General features: G+C 47.3%; 1 protein-coding gene across 3 annotated transcripts in view; it reads right to left on the bottom strand.

Moving 5' to 3' along the window:
• Window positions 1-21,529, bottom strand: part of tha1 (threonine aldolase 1) — an 89,766-nt gene that overhangs the window by 31,841 nt on the left and 36,396 nt on the right. For all 3 annotated transcript variants that reach the window (XM_072483594.1, XM_072483595.1, XM_072483596.1), the window contains exon 2: window positions 20,936-21,019. In XM_072483594.1, the coding sequence (XP_072339695.1) occupies window positions 20,936-21,019 (84 nt within the window). The remainder of the gene's footprint in view (window positions 1-20,935; window positions 21,020-21,529) is intronic.

Here is a 21,529-nt window from a genome sequence, read left to right as displayed (position 1 = left end):
CGACTGGCCCAGAAATGGGCATGAAACGAACAAGCTTCCGGCTGCAAGCGGCCCCGGAATGCAATATCGGCCGGCCAATTAACGGACTGCTAGCGTGAAATGCATGCTGGGCAAGGCTCAGCCCTGCTATAAGTATATAAAAAGAAAAAGATTAGTGAAGACAAATGTAGGTCCCTTACAGTCTGAAACGGGAGAATTTACAATAAAGAACAAGAAAATGAATGAGCAATTAAACAACTGGAACATACAGTGCAGAAGTAGGCCATTCGGCCCATCGAGTCTGCACCGACCCACTTAAGCCCTCACCTCCACCCTCTCCCCGTAACCCAATAACCCCTCCTAACCTTTTTGGTCACTAAGGGCAATTTATCATGACCAATCCACCTAAACTGCACGTCTTTGGACTGTGGGAGGAAACCGGAGCACCCGGAGGAAACCCACGCACACACGGGGAGAACGTGCAGACTCCACACAGATAGTGACCCAGAGGGGAATCAAACCTGGGACCCTGGCGCTGTGAAGCCACAGTGCTATCCACTTATGCTACCGTGCTGCCCAAATAAAGGCACAAATAAATTCCCAGACATGCTAGGTAACCAAAGATCTAGTGAGAAGAAAATTAGTATTACTAAAATGATAATGCCAGAGATATTAATGGGACTGAAAACCGATTAATCCCCAGGGCCTGATAATCTACATCCCAGGGTACTATTCGTTTAAATGTATAGAATTCTGACAGGGCTGGGCAGACTGGATACGGGAATGTTGTTTCCTTGGCTGCGGGAGGGGGGGGGGGGGGGGGGGGGGGGAGGGAGTCTAGAACATAAAATTGACAGTTCCAGGATTCTGGGTAGGACATTTAGGACTGAGATGAGGAGAAACCTCTTCAGTCAAGAGTGTTGAACCTGAAGAATTCTCTACCTGTGAAGGCCAAGTCACTGAGTATATTTAAGGAGGCAACAGATTTCTAGACATCGAGGGATATGGGGAGAGCGTGAGAGTATGGCGCCGAGGAGGTAGAGGATCAGCCATGATCATATTGAATGGTGATGCAGGCTCGAAGGGGCTGAATGGCCTCCTCCTGCTTCTATGTTTCGAAACACAAACCTCAGTCCCCAGAGGCCTTTGAAAATTTTACTTCAGCCCTGTAATTTCTTCCTGCTCTGGATCAAGGTCGCAGCAAAAAGGTAAACACCATAAAAGCAGAGGAGCCATGAAAAATTGATTTTGCCTGCTTGATTGTTGGTTGGTGTGCTTCCAACCCTTGCATGCATCCACCGACCAAATTATCGCGCGGGAGTCGCACTTTTCATCCGATTTCCCGCGCTTGCGAGTCAGGCACGCCTCCCAGAATAGAGTAAAATTATGGCCCTGGCACAATGAGTTCCTGCACCACGTGTAAATTAGTGACCTGCAGTGATGTGAATGTGTACCTGCGACGGTAGCACGGTGGCGCAGTGGGTTAGCCCTGCTGCCTCACGGCGCCGAGGTCCCAGGTTCAATCCCGGCTCTGGGTCACTGTCCGTGTGGAGTTTGCACATTCTCCCCGTGTTTGCGTGGGTTTTGCCCCCACAACCCAAAGATGTGCAGGGTAGGTAGATTGGCCACGCTAAATTGCCCCTTAATTGGAAAAAAATAATTGGGTACTCTAAATTAAAAAAAGCGAAAGTGTACCTGCAGAATTATTTAGGCTAACGGGATCAGATAGACTCAGATCGGTGTTTATGATCACTCATCTGACTCTTTTCAGAGCCACGCATAAAATCTAATTTTAATTTCCCCTCAATCTGCAGACATTTAAAGTTGCTGATATAAATAGGTCTGGTATTCGGATTTAGGATTGATCCATAAATAAGATAAGAGTCCTTAAAACAGCCCCTTTCCAAACCTTCAAATCCACAAACTGCCGAGTTGCAAACCGAGCTGAATTGTGCGTGCATCGTGAGCTGCGTTCTCACTCCTCAATTACTACATTAAAAGTGCCAAACATGAAATTAAAAGCACAACTAATCTAACACATTGTTCGGCCTCAGTTCAGATTTTCCAATTGTGTATTCATGTCTATTTTTAGGAGCTCGGCTCCATTCTGCTCAACATTTTGAAGCGTGGAACCTCCCAGCCTGACAAACAGTTACAATAACATTTAATGCAATAAAAAGTGTTCAGCTGCCTCCAAACGGTTGGCTGGGTGAATGCAGCTCCAACAATACTCAAGCTCAACACCGTCCAGGACAAAGCTTTCGACATTCACTCCCCCCACCACATATAAACAATGGCAGCTAGTGTGTGCCATCTCCAATGCACTGCAAGAACTCACCAAGGCTCCTTTTAAAGCCACTCCCAAACCCATGACCTCTACTACCCAAAGGACAAGGAGAGCAGGTGCATGGGAACACCACCACCTGCAAGTTTCCTTCTACCACCATCCTGACCTGGATCTATTTTGGCATCTTTAACTGGCATGGCATCAAAATCCTGGCACTCCCTGCCTAGGAGCTGGTTTAGCACAGTGGGCTAAATAGCTGGCTTGTAATGCAGAGCAAGACCAGCAGCGCAGGTTCAATTCCCGTTCCAGCCTCCCCGAACAGGGGACGGAATGTGGCGACTAGGGGCTTTTCACAGTAATTTCATTTGAAGCCTCCTTGTGACAATAAGTGATTATTATTATCAACACTGTGGGTGTACCTACACAACATGGACTGAACAAAGAATAAAGAACAATACAGCACAGGAACAGACCCTTCAGCCCTCCAAGTCTGTACCGGTCATGATACCACCCTTGGCCTGCAGCGGTTCAAGTCCTGGTTCACCATCACCGTCTCAAGGGCAATTAGGGTAACAAAAGCTGACCTTGCCAGTGGCCTTCACGTCACATGAAAGAGTACAAAAACCATGCTCCAGATTTGACCAACAGAGGACAATCAGCCTCAATGAGGCTTTCCACGAACAGAGTGATACATGGGCCATGAATACCTCACCGGCTGTGACATTTTACTGTTATCTCTATACATACTTGCATCTTACTATTTATTTATGCAGACTGTTTTCTATTAAAGACAGTGAGTATTCACCACATTGTTGGCTGACCTGGATTTGAGACAGTGCAGCGGCAAAGTTGACTAACATCAGCAGGTATTAACCCAGTCTGCCTCAAGAAATAAGTCATTTCAACACAGGATGTTCATTTACCTCCACCAGGACTCCCAGCCCATTAGTATCACAATGAACTTTGATCAGAATTAATTTGCTATTTGATTTTCAAAAGAGGGCAGAACTACATGTTAATCAAGCTAATTGTGGTCATTTGAATTTTGACTTTTTAAAATTCCTTGATGGGATGTGGCTGGGCCAGCATTTATTGCCCATCCCTAATTGCCCTTGAACTGAGTGGCTTGCTAGGCCCTTTAAGAGTCAACCACATTGCTGTGGGTCTGGAGTCACATGCAGGTCAGACGTGGCAAGGATGGCAAATTTCCTTCCCTCAAGGGCATTAGTGAACCTGATGGATTTGTTTATTTAAATTTAGAGTACCCAATTCATTATTTCCAATTAAGGGGCAATTTAGCATGGCCAATCCACCTAGCCTGCACATCTTTGGGTTGTGGGGGCGAAACCCACGCAAACACGGGGAGAATGTGCAAACTCCACACGGACAGTGACCCAGAGCCGGTACTGAACCTGGGGCCTCGGCGCTGTGAGGCCGCAGTGCTAACCCACTGCGCCACCGTGTTGCCACCTGATGGATTTTTAACGACAATCAACAATGGTCAGCAGTAGGCTTTTCATTCCAGATTTTAATCAAACTCAAATTTCAAGATTCAAATCCCGATCCCTAGAGCGTCATCCTGGGTCTCTGGATTATTAGTCCAGTGACAATACGCCTCTGCGTCCCCTTCTGAGGAGTAATGGAATAAAGAGAGGGGAGGGGGAGTGGGAAACTAGGGGAGGGGTGGAAATGGTGTGAGGGCGGGCTTGGAGAGTTTTTATGCAGCATCTTTGTCTTATGTCGCAAATGGTGGTGTTTTACAAGATGGAAATAGGAAAGAGAAAAACTTTCTCCAAATGTTCTAGAAAACTGAACAATGCTGTAAATATCTGGAGAAATAAGCAATGGTTCCTGACTGCAGAGGAAGATTTTCTGCATTAACCTTTTCTCAGATAACGAGGGAAGTCCATTTTTTGAGATTAGGCCTCACGTTGGAGTAAAATGTCACTCAGTACCTGGCAGATTGGAAATCAACACGAAGTGCTGTAGAAACTAATATTTGTGATGATATTTTCTGCTTCCTTGCGTCTTCGATAATACGTAAGCATATTTCAGACACAGATGTGTCCAGCTGAACTCAGTCGAGGGTTCAGAAACCTGTGGCTCGTTGACCTGGTTAAATATGGGACAGGCTGGCTGCAAATAACTAGTTCTCTGATTCAATCTAACAATTACAGCTAGTCCACAATGTTGCATCAATTTAATGGGCGGCATAGTGGTTAGCACTGCTGCCTCACAGCTCCAGGGTCCCGGGTTCAATTCCAGCCTCGGGTGACTGTCTGTGGGGAGTCTGCACATTCCCCCCGTGTCTGCGTGGGTTTCCTCCGGGTGCTCTGGTTTCCTCCCACAGTCGGAAGATGTGCAGGTTAGGTGGATTGGCCATGATAAATTGCCACTTAGTGTCCAAAAGGTGAGGAGGGGTTACTGGCATATGGTGATAGGTGTGGGCTTAAGTAAGGTACTCGTTCCTAGGGCCGGTGCAGACTCAAAGGGCCGAATGGCCTCCTTCTGCACTGTAAATTCTATAAATTCTATAACGACCGGGTGCCTCCTACATTTCCAGATTCAGGGCAATAATCATAGGGTTAAGAAATCCAGGATGGAATGTATGAAATTAGATGAGTGACTTTAGTGCTAAAAGTTAAAAAGGTATTTTGCGGTTAGCCTTTATATGCAGATCACTCTGCTAACTCTCATCTTGCACAGTTAGATACACCTGGAACATAAATCACAGATTTCATGTTTTAGTACACAAGCAATAAGTTACTGACACAGAGCAGGTTTGATCCAAATGAGTGATTTAGTATCACTTCCAGTGCTCTGCATGTTATCATATAATACTTGAAAACCTTTAGGCTTTTTGGCTCCTACTTTTAAAGTTTGACTTATTAAAGTCTATGGACAGGAACCGTCAGAGCAATGCTTGCCTTTCTACCAGGAAACTGATAAATCCCCAGGGCCTGACGATCTCCGACTCGGGGTACTAAATAAAGTGGCCATGGAAATAGTGGATGCCTTGGTTGTTATCTTCCAAAATTTTATAGATTCTGCAAAAGTCCTGGCAGACTGGAGTGCGGCAAATGTAACCCCGCTGTTCAAAAAATGAAGGAGGGAGAAAACAGATATTAACAGACCAGTTAGCATAACATCAGTTGTAGGGAAAATGCTCGAGTTTGTTGAAAGGATGCAGCAACAGGACATTTAGAAGTGGGATTACACAAAGTCAACAAGGATGTGTGAAAGGGAAATCATGTTTGACAAACCTACTGGAGTTGTTTTGAGGACGTAACTAGTAGATTTTGTGAGGAGAGAGCTGCCGTCTTTCCCGGGGCTGCTGCCTCCGGTGTTGCAAGATAAGCTTCTGTTGGAGGACGAAATAGGGGAGGGGAAGGTTACAGATATTTACAGGAAGGTTACAGGGAGGGAGCCCTGGTGGAGGATGTTAAGTGCAAGTGGGAGGAGCTGGGTGGGGTGGTGTGGGCCAGGATGCGGGCAGAGGCCTTGCCTAGAGTTAAGCATCATCCAGTTTAAAGTGGTGCATTGGGCCCACATGATGGTGGCGAGGATCAGCAGGTCTTTTGAGATGGTGGAGGATAGGAGTGGGCGATGCGCACGGTGGGGGGGGGGGGGGGGGGGGGGGGGTGCTGCGAATCATGTGCACATGTTTCTGGCGTGTCCAAGATTGAAGGGGTCTGATTGGGGTTCTCGGATGCGATGTCCGAGGTTCTGGGGGGTGAGAGTGTCCCCGAGTCTGGAGGTGGTGATCTTTGGTGTGTCGGAAGACCTGGATAGGGGAGGAGGAGGCCGATGTATTGGCCTTTGACTCCCTGATAGCCTGAAGACGGATTCTGTATTTTCACAGTCACTTCATTGCAGTTCTAATATAAGCCTACTTGTGACACTAATTGCCGCCGAAGGCAAGGGTGTGGGTGAGCGATCTGGCAGAATATCTGTGGTTGGAGCAGGTTACGTTCGCTCTGCTGGGGTCAGTGGAAGGGGTCACTCGGAGATGGAAACTGTTCATTGATTTTTTTCCAAGGATTGAGGGGTCAGCAAAGGTCAGGTGGACCTTTGGGGTTAAAACGAGGAAGGCGGGACGTGGTTGAGGGTCGGGGGGGGGGGGGGGGCTGGAGGGTTGGGGTTGATGTGATGTTCTTCTGATGCTCTTTGGCCTGGAATTTGCTGCCAGGGGAGGTAGTGGAAGCAGATACGATTGTGACTTTGAGGGGCGTCTTGACAAATACATGAATAGGATGGGAATAGAGGGATATGTTCCCCGGAAAGGTAGAGGGTTTTAGTTCAGACGGGCAGCATGGTCGGTGCAGGCTTGGAGGGCCGAAGGACCTGTTCCTTCGACCATAAGACCATGCGCTGTAATTTTCTTTGTTATTTGTTCTGCGCCAGACACCAAACTGTTTGCAATGAAACCAATTGTCACCACTTACGCTAAGCTCAATTTCCATACAATTAACGGGAGCTACCCCATGTCCAGCAGCCTCCCGACATTCAGCAACCTCCCCAGTTGGCGCCGATTAGTATTACTTTTGAAAAACGTGAACCGCGGGGCGGCACGGTGGCGCAGTGGTTAGCACTGCTGCCTATGGCACTGAGGACCCGGGTTCGATCCCGGCCTTGGGTCACTGTCCCTGTGGAGTTTGCACATTCTCCCGGTGTCTCGCGTCTCAAGATGTACAGGTTAGGTGGATTGGCCACGCTAAATTGACCCTCAATTAGAAAAAATAAGGGGATACTCTAAATTAAAAAAAATAAATAAATATAAAAGAAAAACATAAACCTGATGGATGGGCTTCTGTGGGGAGCCGAGAAGGTGAGGAGCTATCTTTGCTCACAGGCACATAGACTGAGGGCGCTCAGCTTTCCGCCCCAGTGTTTGGTTGGGGCGTGGGGGACTCTTGGCTAGGGGCGGGAACCCTCCGCAGGGGTGGGCTGCCATGGGAGTGTGGGGGGAGGGCGTTGGGGTGGGGGGTGGGGGGCACCATTCTACCACGCCAACCCCTGGACCATTTACACATTCCGAGGGCAACCGTTGTCCCTGCCCTTGTGGCGCACCGACCACCCATAACCTGCACCGACTGCCGAGGCCTCTGGCCGTGAGGCCGAAGGCTATTGCCAATAAGGAATTGGTAATCGTGGTTGCGCGAGCACTTCACACAACCCAAATGGATTCCCGTGGGCGGGCGGGCCATGTAGCATGTGGGAGTCATTGTCTAGCATCCCAATCACACCTTGATGCCTGGACACTGTGCTTGACCACTGCGGGAGGCAACACCAGACATGCAGCTGCCAACATCCAAACACCCAAGAGATGGGCCACAGCTCTGGGGACATGTCCACTGCTGGAGGGTAGGTGAGTGCAACGGGGAGGGGGAGATGCCTGGGGAAATGGGCCAAGGGTTTGGAGGTCAGTCCGCATTGCGGAAGAAGGTGACAGAGGTGTCATAATGGTTGCGCACAATGGTGTTTTATAATCCCCCACTCTCCTGATGGTGCCACCCACCCACCCTCCCCCACCCCTCCTTGCCCAGTGCCCTTAGTGATCCTCAACGTGTTTAGCTCTCCTAGTTCTAGCACCATGTCTAGGTGTGTCCCCAGGTTGCGCATCTGAGGTGGAGGCAGCCAGCTGCTTGGCTCGTCCCTTCGATGTGCCTGGTGGGCGTCCTCTGGGGCCTCTGAGGCCGGAGGGCCCTGGCGCACTTGCCGGCAGCAAATGCACCGCTGTGCCACCCTGTCCCGTGTGCTGATTGCGAGACACGTCCTCGTCAGACGGGTGGAGCTCGGGGGAGCTGGTGGCCATGGTTGCTACTCCATGGGATCCAGCGCCCCCTCCTCTCGGACGGTGCCCAGAGGGCCCTGGGGTTTACCTTGGGACAGAGGGGCAGCTGGTTCCTGCATCCTCTGGGTCTGCCAGCCCTGGCGGCTCCCCATGGTCCGCACCATCGTGTTGACGCCCTCGGCGATGCTCCTCAGTGATTGGGCCATGCTCCGCAGCGCCTCAGCTATGCCCATCTCAACCTCATCAAGGTCAGCCTGGTACTGGGTCACAACCCCCAGCGAGTCGGACACTCAGCCATGGCTGTCACCACATGCTCAACACCTTGGACACCTTCACTGCTGGTGCTGATGTTGTGCACCAGGCTCGCCACCTTAGCAGTGTTGGCCTCGATGCCACTCATTGCCGGCGCCACCTCCTGTGCCCAGAGACTCTGGGACTCCTCCAAGCAGCTATGGATCTGCTGGAGTGACGCTGACATCTCCCTCTGAATGTCCCGGCTGCTTCCTATTGTCTCAAACAGTTCCGAGTACCTCTGTACCACAGGCTCAGCATCAGGCTGGGGCCCAGCTGGGTTCTGGGAGCCAGCAGACCTCTGACTGCTGTCTCACCTGGGGGTTCCTGCCGTCACCTGATGTACATCAGCAGCAGTGTGGTGCTCACCAGATTGTGCCCCGGAGGACCTTTCCACTGACATGTCCCACCGAGGTGTTTATCTGCACTGGTGGAGGGTGGTGATGACAGCTGGGCTGTGACTATAACGGTTGCATCCTCGGAGCTCTCCTCCGAGGTGTTTTCCTCGGAGTCAGGAGAGGTTGCTGCCGGGGATGGGCCGGGGGAAGAATGAACATATGGTCAGTGGGAGGGTTGGGTCAGTCAGTCAGTGAGGCAACAATAACAACCCACGCTTGGCAGGTCGTCCGGGAGGGGCCCGGTGGTTCTTCACCTCTGCAGCATCTGCCAGCCTCCGCCTGGTTGACCGCCCTGTCCTCGGCCACTGCAGTCAACTCCAGGGCCCGTTCTTCGAAAGAGATGAGGATTCTTAAATCTGACACCCCTGCGTCAGTCTGGGCCCTCTCCCAACCATTACAGGAGAGCTTTTCCTAAAGAGACACAGAGGGGGCATCGTTAGCCACACACGTGGGGGAGGGGGATGTGAAGGGAGAATTGGGGGGGGGGTGGAGGGAGGGGTGAGGGGTTGGGGGTCGCATGCGGAGTTGGGGTGACTGCTCCCTTGGGGGTTGGGGTATTTGTGTCTACTCACCCGTGCTGCCTGTTGTAGGTCATTGACCTTTTTCCTGCACTGGAGGCCAGTCCTTCCGGTCACACACCCGGAGCTCACAGCTGCCACCACCTCACCCCAGGCAGCACTGGCTGTCCTGTGGCTGACTCTCCGGGACCCTCGGGGGAACAGGACAACCCTCCCTGGCCTCCAAGCCATCTAGCAACCTCCCAGATCAGCACCCCCGAATCTAGGGGCTGGTCTCCTTGGCACCGTCACTGCGAGCTGGCTGGGGTTGGCTGAGCAAGTACAGATCAACCTGGTTAGCGGGGGGGGAGGGGGGGGGGGGGGGGCTGGCGAGAGCGGGCCCGGTGAATTGAATCAGCTGCCGAGCCTTCATTTGCGGCGAGAAGCCCGTGAGGCCTCATTAAGCGGACCAATTAACGTTGAATCGTGTTTCCGGCCTCACTGGGCTGAATGCCGGGAAGCTCACGGCAATTCCCGCTCGCTACCACACTTGGAAAGTTTTCCGGAGAATCGCCCCCCCCCCCCCAAAACCTCAGGCTCAGAAGTGATATTTCAGGAGCACAACCTGTGACATATGAACAAGGTGCCGTGGGAGAGCAAGCTTTACTTTTATCCCGTAACTCAGGGTCTGATCACTCCTTCACACGAGTTGTGCACTCCATGAAGTGTGGAAAAACATCACTATATTCCTGGTAAAATGTGGTGTGAATGACTATCAAACACAATTCTTCAATTTGGTGAAATAACTAGTGTCTCACTCTTTTCAAGCCTAATCAGAGAACATCTTACACTTGTGTGCAGGAAAACCCCACAACATAAGGTTCTGCCAGGCACTGCAACTTATTATTTACTAGGGTGTAATTAGGATCTTTAGGTATTTCTATAAAATATTACATTGAAGAGTTTAGATAAAAGAACAGTGATGACCATTACAAGTGGAATAGGATGGAGTAAGTGAGGTGACAGCCTTGGCTCAGTGATAGTAGTCCTGGCTCGGAGGCTGAAGGTCACGGGTTCAAGTTCCATTCCCATGACCTGGGAGTGCATCGGCGCTCAGGCTGTTGTCTCGATAGAGAGCTGCACTGTTTGGAGGTGCCACCTTTGCGATGGGACATAAAACCGAGGCCCTGTCTGCTCTCTTCCGTAGAAGTGAAAGGTCCCAGTGTACAAGGCAAAGAAGAGCACAGGCGTCCTCCCGGTGTCTCAGTCAATACTTAATCCTGAACCAACATCATCGAAGCAGGTCATCTGGTCATTTGCCTCACTGCTGTGTGGGTGGTGCCTTGCTGGTGTCATGGGAATGTCACTTTAAGAAATGTTTGTCTTCTCAAGTGGCTGCAGTGATGTCAGTGTGTGGGTGGAGCTGGGCTCTGGCTGCTTTTTACTTTCGTTTTGAGCTGGAAGCTGTTTTTGGCTCTGAGTTTTAGCTTCGTTTTCAGTTTTGTTTTCATTTGGAGAGCTGCATTCAAACCAAGGAGGTGTATTTTGGTCTCTCTCTCTGCATGCTAAAGAATGTCTCCAGATCACTTGATGATTTCAAAATAATACCTGTTTCTATAAGGAATGCAAACATACTGTCTTTGTTGAAAAGGGTCTTGGAAAGGATGTTGTTAGGAAATTTACTAAGGGTTACCTATAAGAGTACTGCATCTTTGGGAGGGGGGGGAGGTTATCAGTGTTGGTAGTTGATAAGATGTGTGCTTATAAAATGTTAGCTGGATTCATAGAATAAACATTGTTTTTGTTTAAAAATACTTTAGATCTCTGTTGCATCACACCTGTAAAGTGGGCCCTTGTGCTCCCATAACCAAAATCTATTAAAAGTTGTGGGTCAGGTGAACTCCATGATATACTTTGGTGTTCTCTAAACCCTGGTCCATAATACTGGGCACAAACTGGTTGCCATGTCATTGATATGACTGAAATTAGAAAATTGCAGTTACTACTGTTAGGCTGCTCATGTTTGGTACAATGAGGTTCCCGCAAGACCTATTGGGCAGTTAAACCAATTTAACAGTTTCCTCCAAACGGTGTCTGGTTCAACCACAGGACAATGAAATGTGCTTTCTCTCACAACAAAGCCATTTTCCTTGGGCTGCGTACTGATGCCTGAATTTGAAGGCTGCAGTGAAATTCTACCTCAAGTTCCTTACCACAGCTTTAGTTGACCTTTCATCGAGAAAAGGCAGCATGTTTTGCAACTGTTTAGTATGTTCTCCAGCTTGTTCCAAGGATAGAAGCTAGTGTAAGGTTTACAAACAGTTGCTGGTTGTTGGAACCTGAACTTTGCTGATGAGAGAGACTCGTTGCCGAATCATATTGTCTGGCGCTCATCAAGTGAAATGCAAGGATGTCAAATTACAACCAATCACAACAGTTTTTATACCATGGGAGAAAAGGGGTGCTGATTGGCTAGCAAGTTGATTCCAGGGGAAGTATAGTCTCCCCAACCTTCCAAGTAATTCAAAAAAGGTGCAAGGTTTGAACATATTTCTTTCATTTGCAGAGAATAGGACCCAGGGGGTGAATGTATTTCACTTTTTTTCTATTCATTAAAGGGATGTGGGTATAGTTGGCCACACCAGTATTCATTGCCCATTGACTACTTCAGTATATTAAGAGTCACAAATAGTGTTGAACACATCAGCGAACATCTCCACTTGTGACCTTATGATGGAAGGAAGTTCACTGATGAAGCAGCTGAAGATGATGTGGCCTTGGACACTCTCCTGAGGAACTCCTGCAGTGATGTCCTGGAGCTGGGATGACTGATCTCCAACAACCACAACCATCTTACTTGGTGCCGGGTATGACTCGAACCAGCAGAGAACTTTCTCCCTGTTTCCCAATTGACTCCAATTTTGCTTGGTCTCCTCAGTGCCATACTTAAGTCAAATGCAGCCTTGATATCACGGACAGACACTCCTACCTGACCTCTGGCATTCAACTCCTTTGTCCATTTTTGAACCAAGCGTGTAATGAGATCAGGAGCTGAGTGGCCCTGGCAGAACCCAAACTGAGCGTCCGTGAGCCGGTTATTGCTGAGTTAGTGCTGCTTGATTGATTGATGATGACCCCTTCCAGCACTTTGCTGATGATCAAGAGTTGACTGATGGGGCGGAGATTGACCTGATTGGGTTTTCTTGCTTTCCGTGTACAGGTCATACCTGGGCAATTTTCTCCATTGACTGATTGATGCCAGTGTTGTAGTTGGACTGGACCAACTTGGTTAGAGCCGCGGCAAGATCTGGAGCACAAGTCTTCAGTACTATTCCTGGATTGTCAGGGTCCTTTGCAGTATCCAGTGCTGTCAGCCTTTTCTTAATATCATATGGAGTGAATTGAATTGGCTGAAGACTAACATTTGTGATGCTGGGAACCCGAGATGAATGATCCTCTTGCACTTCTGGCTGAAGATTGTAGAAAACGCAGCCTTATCTTTGGTATTGATGTGCTGGATTCCCTTGTCATTGCATGTGGGAATGTTTGTGGAGCCTCCTCCTCTGATGAACTGTTTAATTGCCCACCACCATTCACGGCAGAATGTGGGAGGACTGAAGAGCTTAGATTTGATCCGTGGCATAAATATGCCATGTTACAAGCTCAAGTGATGAACTTGTTGGTTGTTAGTGTAGCTATTAGCTCACTCAGGATTGTTCAGCAAGTGCTGCCCACTCATCCAAAAGAATGTTCTGCCAGCGACACAACTGAACTACACAGTATATGAAGTTCAGCGCTGATGGGATGTCAGGCACATCGGCCACACGTCCTATGAATTGGCTCCCCCGACTGTTTGCAATTGGCAGGGTACTGAACCAGTCAGTGCTTACAAAAACCCTAAAGCAAAATGCCTGCTGTTGAAAGCGATTCTGCAACTGGGTAGCACTTTCTGAACAATCCCGAGTGCGCTAACAGCTACACTAACAAGCAGTCGAGCTCGTAATGTGGCTCATTAATACTAGGCTAGAAGGGACACAAATTCACACAGAGCACCCTTTCTCTACAAACAAAAGGAATCTGTTCCAAGTCTTATGCCTTTGTAGAATTGACCGGGAATGTGACCGGGAGCAGGGGGAAACAATTCCCCATTGATTTCTCCATGTCAATGCCTCAGCAGGAGTCCACTTGCCGACCAATCCACACCCCTTTCCCCCTGTGGTATGAAATTTGTCATTCTGGCATTTGTCCTGATTAGTGAAGACAAACAGCTTTGTCAACATATCTCCCTTTTCAATAACATCAGGAGTATGATTCTTGCTATTCCCCCAACTCTTCAATCTCTTGCAGACCTCTTAGTTTAAAGTATAGAATGTCAGTTGATGGCCAAACAAATGTGAATCAGCAGAGGTCTCTGGGTACGACAGCGTGGCTTGGAGCTGGATGAGATCATATGGCTGATGTGCACTAATGACCAATACGTGGAGTACAGAATGGGCATCCAATCGTGGAAAAACACACGGTGGAAACCTCCATTCAACCAAGTCAAGGTAACGTTCATGGGCATTCTCGTCCGACGTAGAATGTTTGGAAAACTTGACAATATTTTCAATACTTCTGCAAGGTCAACATGTTTGAAACTATTTGAAGTGCTCCAATCTTTTGCAGGAATTTGCATTTAATAATAATAATAATCGCTTATTGTCACAAGTAGGCTTCAATGAAGTTACTGTGAAAAGCCCCTAGTCGCCACATTCCGGTGCCTGTTCGGGGAGGCCGGTACGGGAATTGAACCCGCGCTGCTGCCTTGTTCTGCATTACAGCCAGAAGTTTAGCCCAGTGTGCTAAACCAGCCCCATTTCACTTTACTCAAAGCCGACTTACAATAAGAAGATACAAATATCCATAAAATAAAAGCAAATTACTGCGGATGCTGGAATCTGAAACGAAAGAGAAAATGCTGGAAAATCTCAGCAGGTCTGGCAGAATCTGTAGGGAAAGAAAAGAGCGAACGTTTTGAGTCCGATGATTCTTTGTCAAAGCTAACAGACAGAGAAAGTGGGAAATACAAATATCCATAACTGCAACTCTGGAAGGCAAGAGAATTTTCTTCAGCTTGTTTTCACATTGGAAACGTTGCATGGCATGAAATATGTGGGATCCTGTAATTAGGAAATACCTGGAGTACTGCAATGTAATATGCACTGCTTTCCTATGCATGGGCCAAAGAGTTCAATTATAAATCCTGTCAACTCGCCATGGTTTCTTTACATAAACCTTAAAACTGTGGGTTCAAAATGGTAATCAGCTGCAACTTTACACTGTCAAGTATTTAAACTGTTATCGCGATTTGATTCAGTTATTTTATATTTTCTCTCTAAAAACAACAATGCAGCAAAAAACTGTGCGCCATTTACGGTTGCAGTGTTCGTGCCTTCCCTTTGTGGTCAGTTCTCATAAATGTTGTCAGATTGACAGAGCGAACTGCACTAGCTGCACACTATACTCGTACACAGCACAGGAAAGTCAGTCCAGATCTACATATGGTTGTGAACGTTACGCGATCCAACTTCCTGTGTTTTTTCCTCTCAGGCGTAGCAAGCTAGACACCTTCCTCAAAAAAAAAGCTAGTCGGAGAAATAATCTTCAGTCTATTTGTGCCGTTTTTCTAAGAACTAGGCAGGATGCAAGGCATTTTGAAGCAACGTTCTGATGCATGAGCTCACACCTGTGAAGAACTCAGACACCAACAGATTTTCGTTTCATAATCCAGCACGCGACCCTCATCGACAATATAAAAGATCAAATGCTGCTTTATTTCTCTGTAATCTCAAAGAATCTCTTCTTTGCAAAGGGTGAAGACCAAATCCTGCAAAGCCACTTTGAGAGTTTTGTCAACCAGTGCAGACTCAATGGGCCGAATGGCCTCCTTCTGCAATATAAATTCTATGAAACCTAAGAGATGAATTTGTTTGGTGGAAGTAGTCACCCAGAACTCGATATCTGGGAGGTAGATCAACAGTGTAATACAATAGTTGCAACTTCTCTCACTGTTTGGGAGGTCGCTTAACAGAAGGAGATAGTTCAATGGAACATTCTGTCTTGAACCGAAATGATCTTCTTTTCTGTTTGTCGGACATTCTTGTCCTATAATGAGAAATTCCTAGGGAGTTGCCACGGCAGCACGGAAATTTTACTCAAATTTCCATCCAAGTTAAAGATTTCAAATGTGGAAACATTTTACTCATTCAGAAATCACAGCAAAAGACTCGCTCATTGCCATAAACCAGGAAGAAAGGACAATCAAACTTTAATACAGATTCTGTGATTTCTCACCGTAACTTTGGCAGGAAGTTAGAGAAATTGTTTACGACACTTAGCCAAGCTTTCTGCTGAACTTCTTCCAAAGTTACGACAGACAATTGGAAAAGAGAAGAAAAATCAGATGGGGGTGGCAGGGGTGTGGCTATGTTACTGTGCTACTTAGTAACCCAGAGGCCTGGATGAATAATCCGGTGAAAGCAAAGTTCAACACCCACGGTGCCAGTTTGAAAAATCTGGATTCAGTTTGAAATCTAGAAATAAAACAAGCTGGTATCAGTAAAGCGACCACAAAATTGCGAGATTCTCAAAGATCTAAACTGGTATTGGGGAAGGAAGGCTGTCATTTTGACCTGGTCTGGCCCGTAGGTGACAGTCTCCACACTAAAAAAAAGTTGCCTCTCGGCTGCCACAGGAGTGATCAAGCAAGCCCATCAGTCACACCAAACTCAGGGAAACGGAGAGATAATAAACAAATCCCCACATCCTGAGAATGAATAAAAGACCTCCTACATTCATTACTGGAAGAATCCTGAACCCAGTACATTGAGTGCATTATTTGAATTGTACAAATGTAGCCCAATTCTCCTGGACCAAGAAAACACTCTGATTCACAAAGACTTACTGTTCAATGACTTTATGGGAATCAGCCTCAAAGCACACGCCTAGCGTGTATCCCAGGCTGCTGACGCATCTCTCTACTTTTTAGCACTTCACTCCAACTACATTCTACTGGGAATTCAAGTACCATTGGAACTGTTCAGTGCATGCCAGCAGCATGAGTCTATTAAAAACATTAATTTGTTTGTTTGGGGTAGAGAGGGCAGAAAGGGAAGGTGGACAGGGAATATAAATGTAACCCTTTTACGTTGTGTGAAAATGATATGGAGCATACTGCACACAGAGGTGGATAATGCTGGCAAAAACAGGAATCTGGACTGGCTTTTGACAGAGAAAACACAAAAGGGGATAAGAGACTAATGACTCTGGTATTTTTCACATTTTGAGACTGGCCAGATGAACTGCAGTAGCCTCGACTGACCTTATATATATTTTGATAGTCAGGAAAAAGGACATGAGGCGGATGGATGCCTTCTCTTATTCCATTTTTTGCTTTTTAATTTAGAGCACCCAATTATCTTTTTGTTTCCAATTAAGGGGCAATTTAGCGTGGCCAATTCATCGAACCTGCACATCTTTGGGTTGTAGGGGTGAAACCCACGCAGACACGGGGAGAATGTGAAAACTTCACACACGGACAGTGACCCAGGGCCGGGATTCGAACTTGGGTCCTCAGCGTCGCAACACCAGTGCTAACCACTGCACCACATGCAGCCCCTTCTTCCATTCTAACGGAGGCACAATGGTAGCACGGCTGCCTCACAGCGCCAGGGACCCGGGTTGAATTCCCACATCAGGTGACCATCTGTGTGGAGTTTGTATGTTCTCCCCGTGTCTGTGCGGGTTTCCTCCGGGTGCTCCGGTTTCCTCCCACGGTCCAAAGATGTGCAGGTTAGGTGGATTGGCCATGTTAAATTGCCCCTTAGTGTCCCAGAAAAGGTTAGGTTGGATTACTGTGTTACGGGGATAGGGTGGAGGCATGGGCTTAAATAGGGTGCTCTTTCCAAGGGCTGGTGCAGACTCGATAGGCCGAATGGCCTCCTTCTGCATTGTAAATTCTATGATTCTACACTAATCTCAGGGTTGTTGCCCATTTTGGTTGTGCTAGTGTGCCCGAACAGAGTCCATAATTACTTTAAAATTGTGTGGAAAACCTGACTTAAGTGTGAAAGATTTTCATGTGAAGGATCTGTTTGAACCTTGGATTAAATTCAGAAATTGAAAGGAAGCTCTGAGCTAGTGATATCCAAAGAAATCTGCCATCATCAGGGTGGAGTGCTTATACCATCTACAAAATTTCTACCAGCTCACAATCCCAACTTCTGTTTAAATAATATCGAGGGGCGAGGAAGGGATTCTCAAAATAGTGAATGCATTCTCATACACTTGTTTAGGATTGGGGCCTCATGAAAACGTTGGTGTTGTGGAGGCAATGGGCAGCCTACGTCATCGTTTTTCAAAGTGTGGGTCGCGACCCACAGGTAGGTTGCGGAGCGATCGATTGCATAGTTTCCACGGTGGTCCCGATCGCAGAGAAGCGCCCAACGGCCGCAACCGGCTTTTAAATGAAAATGAAAATAAATGAGACTGTGAGGCGTCTTCCAGCCAGAAATTCCGGCCTTGAGTCACTGTCTGTGCGGACTCTGCGCGTTCTCCCCGTGTCTGCGTGGGTTTCCTCCGGGTACAAAGCAGTACAAAGATGATTTCTTGAGGTATGGTTTTGCCAATTGTGCTAATGCAAATAAGGATGCAAAGCCCAAGTGTGTTATATGCAGGGAAGTATTGGAAAATGAGGAGAGAATTTTCAGATTTTAAAATAGAAGTGATGGGTGAAAAATTCATTATTCTTTTCTTTAAATTTTTCCAATTAAGGGGCAATTTAGTGTGGCCAATCCATCTACGCTGTACATCTTTGGGTTGTGGGGGTGAGACGCATGCAGACACGGGGAGAATGTGCAAACTACACATGGGCAGTGACCCGCGGCCGGGATCGAACCTGGGACCTCAGCGCTGTGAGGCAGCAGTGCCGCCAGAAAAATTCATTTTGAGGTTGAGACCTCACAGTCAGTTATTAACTAACAGCTGACTCAAAATAAAAAGACTGTAGCTGACCTATGATACCACATTAAAAACACACCAAAAGCCCATGAAGCGGTCTGTATGCTGGACTAGTATCTCGCGGGAGTATCCAGTGCTGAGAAAAACAAGCATTTTGTTGCTATTGTCCTTCACAACGACCTACTTGTGCCAGGTTGGGTTTTCCGTTCTCACAAAAGATGAAGAGGACACAAAGGAACTGGCTGAAGTAAGGACCTGATATGCGCATTGCCCTCTCCTCCAGTGAACCTGATTCAAGTGAGATTGTGAGGACCAAACAGGCTCCCCTTTCGTATTAAAGGTAAGCGAACATGGTGTATGTCGCGAAGGTCGGCCGTCGTGAGTCGCGAAAGTCGGCTGCCGTGGGTCGCGAAGGTCGGTTGGTTGGGAAAAGTGGGTCCCGGGAAAAAAGTTGCAACAACACTGGCCTGTGCAACATATTAAATACTGCTGTATGCTAGGAATAGCAACTAGCATCATGTAGATTAAATAACTATCCGAGAGACAATTGGCTCTTCTCGTACCGTATATATTTAAAAAGATTTACTATTCATAGTGAAAAGGCACATCCCATTAAAGCAGTGGAACATTGTCCCTAACAAACTAGTGGAAATTTAAAAATCTGAACAGATATTGGACTAGTCAGGAGCTGAATATACTTTTACCCCATCATTTTGGGAGGACTAACAATTCAAGAGAATACAGAATGATTGGCAGGACACTAGAAAGTGCAGGGGACCAGAGGAACCTTGGGGTGCATGTCCATAGAACCCTGAAGGCAGCAGGACATGTAGATAAGATAGTTAAGAAAGCATATGGGATATTTGCCTTTATTAGCCGAGGTTTAGAATACAAGAGCAGGGAATTAAGATGGAGCTGTATAAAACAGTTGTTCGGCGACAGCTAGAGCACTGTGTGCAGTTCTGGTCGCCATACTGTAAGAAGGATGTGATTGCATTGAAGAGGGCACAGAGGAGAATTCGCCAGGACATTGCCTGGGTTGGAGCGGTTCAGCTATGAAGAGAGGCTGGCGTTGTTTTCCTTAAGAGCAGAGAAGGCTGAGAGGAGACCTGATTGAGGTGTACAGAAATATGAGGAACATTGATAAAATGGATAGGAAGGAACCTTTCCCCTTAATAGAGGGGTCAATAAACCTTAGGGGCCTTAGATTTAAGCTAGGAGATTTAGAGGGGATTTGAGAAAAAAAACATTTTCAATCAGAGGTGGGAATCTGGAACTCAAGTGCCTGAAATGGTGGTGAGAGGCGGGAATCCTCACAACATTTAGGAAACATTGAGATTAGCACTTGAAACACGATAGCATACAAGGCTTCTGACTAAGTGATGGAAAATGGGATTAGAATAAGTAGATGCCTGATTGCTGGCACGGATAAGATGGGCCGAAGGGCCTCTTTTTGTGGTGTAAAACTCAGCGACTCTAGGCCTCAGACAGCTGACCCTCACTGTAAAACCAGCTAACACTAGCTCAAACACTAGCCCAAAAGGGGGGGGGGAAGATGACAACCTCCCTAACTTCCTCCATCACAATGTTGTCTCATCTACTAGCTCCACCTCACAACATGCAATGATCGATCTCCTCAGTCACCCTCCCAACCACATTTCCCCACTTAGATAGTCAGCTGCCTTTTCGGATTGGAGCATATCTCTCAGTGGCAGACAATCTGTCAACTAAATATATGATTGTACTTGCACACCCATTTTATGCACTTGTAGGATTACAATTAGAATTTGGGAATGCAGTGGCGGAGTAGTATTGTCACTGGACTAGTAATCCAGAGACCCAGGGTAATGCTCTGAGGACATGAGTTCGAATCCCACCAGGGCATATGGTGGAATTTGAATTCAATAAAAAAAAAAATCTGGAATTAAAAGTCTAATGACGACCATTGTCGATTGTTGTAAAAACCCATCTGGTTCACTAATGTCCTTTAGGGAAGGAAATCTGTCCTCCTTACCTGGTCTGGCCTACATGTGACTCCAGATCCACAGCAATGTGGTTGACTCTTAAATGCCCTCAGGGAAGGGCAATAAATGCTGACCCAGCCAGCGATGCCCACACCCCATGTACGAATAAAGAAACAAACAAATTGGAATGTGACATGCGCAACACCCTCTATGGTACCAGATTCACATTTACATTGTGCCTTTTATGAGTTCACGTCGCCCAAGTGTTTTGCCTTTTCAATGGGATCACAGCTGTAACATAGGAGATAAAACAGTTAATTTGTGCACAGCAAGCTCCCACAAACATCAATCTATCTCAGTGATGTTGGTTAAAGGATAAATATTGACCAGGACGCTAGTGAGAACGTCACTGTTCTTCTTCAAACGCGTGTCATAGCATCTTTTACCTCCACCTGAGTGAGCAGGCAGATCCTTGCTTTGCAATCTCATCTGGAGACGGCAGCTCAGCAATGCAGTACTCCCTCAGCACTGCCCTGGGAATTTAGTCCAGATTATGTGCTCAGGTCTCTGGAACCCACAAATGGTTTGACTCAGGATTGGGAGGGCCACCACCAATGAGTCACGTCTGACACCAGCACTGTATTGTTAGTACGTTTGGACTTTCAGCTGTTTCGTTCATTGTGATTAGATTTAAGAGCGGTGTGGTGTCTTGCTGTGGTTACACTGACCTGAAATCAGGTTCGCCATTGTTCCACTGGGTACAAACAAGGTCTCCTCCATCCCAAACAGCTCAGCAGCTCGTCTCTGAAGTTCTGTGAGGGGAGGAGAAAGGAAGAGTATCTAGTTTGAGCTGTTAAACTCCGTGAATTGAGAATCGTTACAGAGCCCCATATTATTGATTCATTTCTGATTTTTTTCCCCGCGTGGCCTCCCATTTGCTTTTTAAGCCTTATGCGTAGCAAAACAAAACCCATTGACACAGCAACTTCCAGCCTCTATCACATTCTATTTAATAATCAGGCCTAGAAGCTTAGCACAGCTAATTACACGTTCTTGTTTCAATGTTTTGTGTTCGAGCCCAACACCAAGAGATTGAACTCAAAGGACCGAGCAGCGTGCGGCATACACCATTAAGGAGACACCGTAAACACCGTGATGTGTTTTGCGCTATAACCCTTTGGAAGTGTGGCAAGGGCAATGGGACAACTGGGATCTCAGTGAACAAAATGACCAAGCATCCATCCCCCTAAACATTGAGATTAAGGATGACTTCCGGTTTCGGTATGTAGATGGAAGTCGCATGTTGGGTGGCTCCTGCTCAA

The sequence above is a fragment of the Scyliorhinus torazame genome, chromosome 18 (assembly GCF_047496885.1).
Source record: "Scyliorhinus torazame isolate Kashiwa2021f chromosome 18, sScyTor2.1, whole genome shotgun sequence".
Taxonomy (NCBI): Eukaryota; Metazoa; Chordata; class Chondrichthyes; order Carcharhiniformes; family Scyliorhinidae; genus Scyliorhinus; species Scyliorhinus torazame.
This window is presented reverse-complemented; position numbering and strand designations above follow the sequence as displayed.